The sequence below is a fragment of the Austrofundulus limnaeus genome, unplaced genomic scaffold (genome assembly GCF_001266775.1).
Source record: "Austrofundulus limnaeus strain Quisiro unplaced genomic scaffold, Austrofundulus_limnaeus-1.0 Scaffold123, whole genome shotgun sequence".
In the NCBI taxonomy this organism is placed as follows: domain Eukaryota; kingdom Metazoa; phylum Chordata; class Actinopteri; order Cyprinodontiformes; family Rivulidae; genus Austrofundulus; species Austrofundulus limnaeus.
The window spans coordinates 551,707-554,154 of NW_013952525.1; the positions used below are offsets into that span (position 1 = coordinate 551,707).

A 2,448-nucleotide genomic window follows, 5' to 3' on the forward strand; every position below is an offset into this window, starting at 1 on the left:
AAATAAAGTCATAATATTACAACATTAAAGTCTTATAAAAATAAAGTCATAATATTACGTGATTAAAGTCATAATATTATGAGTTTAAAGTCATAATATTAAAGTCATAATACTGTAGCCTTTACACGAAAAAGCATGCAGTTACCACTGCATTAAAATGAGGAATGTTGAGCAACTTGTCAATTTGTTCTTTAGTATTGCTATAAATAAATAGTTATTCTTTTAGCACATTAGCATCAAATTATCAGTAGCAGGACTTGGAAATTGTGCAAACGACTATAAACTGAAGCCATATTGTAATTAATGGATGCATTGACAGATTAGTCGTCACGTAGCTAATTTGGATGAAAGCATATTAATCTAACAGTGACCCAAGTCATCACAGACTACTTTATAAACATACACACATGGCTGTATACAGCAGGTGTGAGGAAAATAAGGAGGAAATGAGGAACAGGAAACAGACACGTCATGATTATGACTTTTTTCTCGTAATATTACGGCTTTAATCTCGTAAAATTAAGACTTTAATAATATTACGACTTTAATCTCGTACTTATGACTTTATTCTCGTACTATTATGACTTTATTCTCATAAAATTATGACTTTAATCTCCTAATAATAATTTCAAAATCTCATTGTGTGGCCCCTAATACTCCGTCGTACAATAACATTTGTTACCTCTGGAATTTTGGATTATGTTAAAAGTTGGTAAATATTTCCAGTTGGTAAAGATGTGGGCTTTGATAAAACCCTGGGGATTGAATATGAGCACAGCCCCAATTTAAATCCAAGTGTTGAGTCACTGAAGAGAAATGTACTCTATGGCATGGATTTCTGCACTGAATAGTCTCTCAAACATCATCTTCTTTTACAAACTTATAACAGAGTCGTGAATCTCAACAGGACTCCAATCCTTATTCAACCAGGGTGGCTGGAAATCAAGCAGCCAGCAAAGGTAAGTTCTGCATTTTCTTTTTGATTTGACCATTTTAGTCGAGAACTTATTCTCATTTTCAATGACGAACTGTCCAAATGGCAGCAAATACAGAAATAAGGAGCTAAGTAAGTAAAGTATAAAAATGAACAACTGACAAGCAAACATCAAATCATACAGACCAAAGGTACGGATAACAAGATAGGTAGAACAGCAAAAAGTGAAAAGGACATGACTTAAAAGTTCAGTGAGAGTGTCGTTTCATAATCATTGAAAGTTTTTAAAGAGAATGGGATGAAAGAAATGAGCTTTAGAGTCTGTTGTAATCACTAGCAGCAAACGAGTGGGAGGTCAAAGAAAGAGCATGTTTTAGGGATTGTATAGCTGCTGGAATGGAGAGTATGAATATTGCTCTGAATGTTGAGTAATGAATGGAGGCAGGATGGGGTTTTATAAATCAGCAGCAACCAGTGCGTTTGTCTGTGGGAGTGAAGAGAAGGCCAGTTCACCGGGAAATACAGGTTGCAGTGAGGAGTGCTGAAGGCTTTGATTTGGTGACAAATCGAACGGCTGCATGGTGAAGAGTGTTTCTTTGTGTTGGAGGATTTTGGAAGCAGCTCTGTAGATGATGTCGCCACAGTTGAAGTTTGGAAGGACTGTCATTTTTATCAAAAGTTACGTCAGGTTGAAGTTGGAGAGCAGAGTGGGGATGTGAGCAGTCCAATGAGCAGATTTTCTAAGTGCGTATGGGTTGAGGAAGATTTTTATTGAAAAAACATGCTTTTTTATGTGTTTTTAGATGAAGATCAGGGAAGCTTGATGTTATTAAAACTAATTTGCAGTGTGGACAGCGGGGTGCTGAAAGTATAGATACTAGTGTCATCAGCATAATACAAATTAATGTGAATCTGAGTTGTTGTTTTTTTACAGAATTGGTTTCATAATTGATGTAGATCATGTGTCAAATTCAAGGCCCATGGGCCACATTTGGCCTGCAGGTGACTTCCGGCTGGCCGGCCAAAAGGGCAATGTTTTGAGGAGCCGCCATGAAGCATGTGTGGCCCTCGATGAAAATGAATTTGACACTCCTGATGTAGATGGTAAAAATAGCTGGACCAAGTATGGAGTCTTTAACACCTATGTGTACGGTTAGCAGGTCAGAGAGATGACCCTCTGTCCTCACTGATAATGTAGTGTGCACCCAGAACAGTAGCTACTAAACTAAGCTGCACAACTCTTCTCATCTCTTAACCTTCCCAGCAAGACTGAGTGATCTACAGCAGTGGTTCCCAAACTTTTTGTCTTCTGACCCACAAACTATCCATGGCAAAAACTTCTGACCCCAAATATTACTGGTCTGAGTACATGAACTTTGTTAATAACCCTAAAAACACAGGCTTTTTGACAATCTAACCAGCTTATACACAAATATAAACACTTATTTTTACTTATTTTGTGTTTTTGTAATAATTATAGGGAAAATATTACATCAGCAATTATTTTGTTACCC

At 36.8% G+C, this 2,448-nt stretch overlaps 1 protein-coding gene across 1 annotated transcript in view; it reads left to right on the plus strand.

Annotated features, from left to right (window-relative positions):
• Positions 1-2,448, plus strand: part of syk (spleen tyrosine kinase) — a 55,413-nt gene that overhangs the window by 37,056 nt on the left and 15,909 nt on the right. Inside the window, exon 7 of the mRNA XM_014015085.1 lies at positions 890-959. Coding sequence (XP_013870539.1) covers positions 890-959 — 70 coding nt within the window. The remainder of the gene's footprint in view (positions 1-889; positions 960-2,448) is intronic.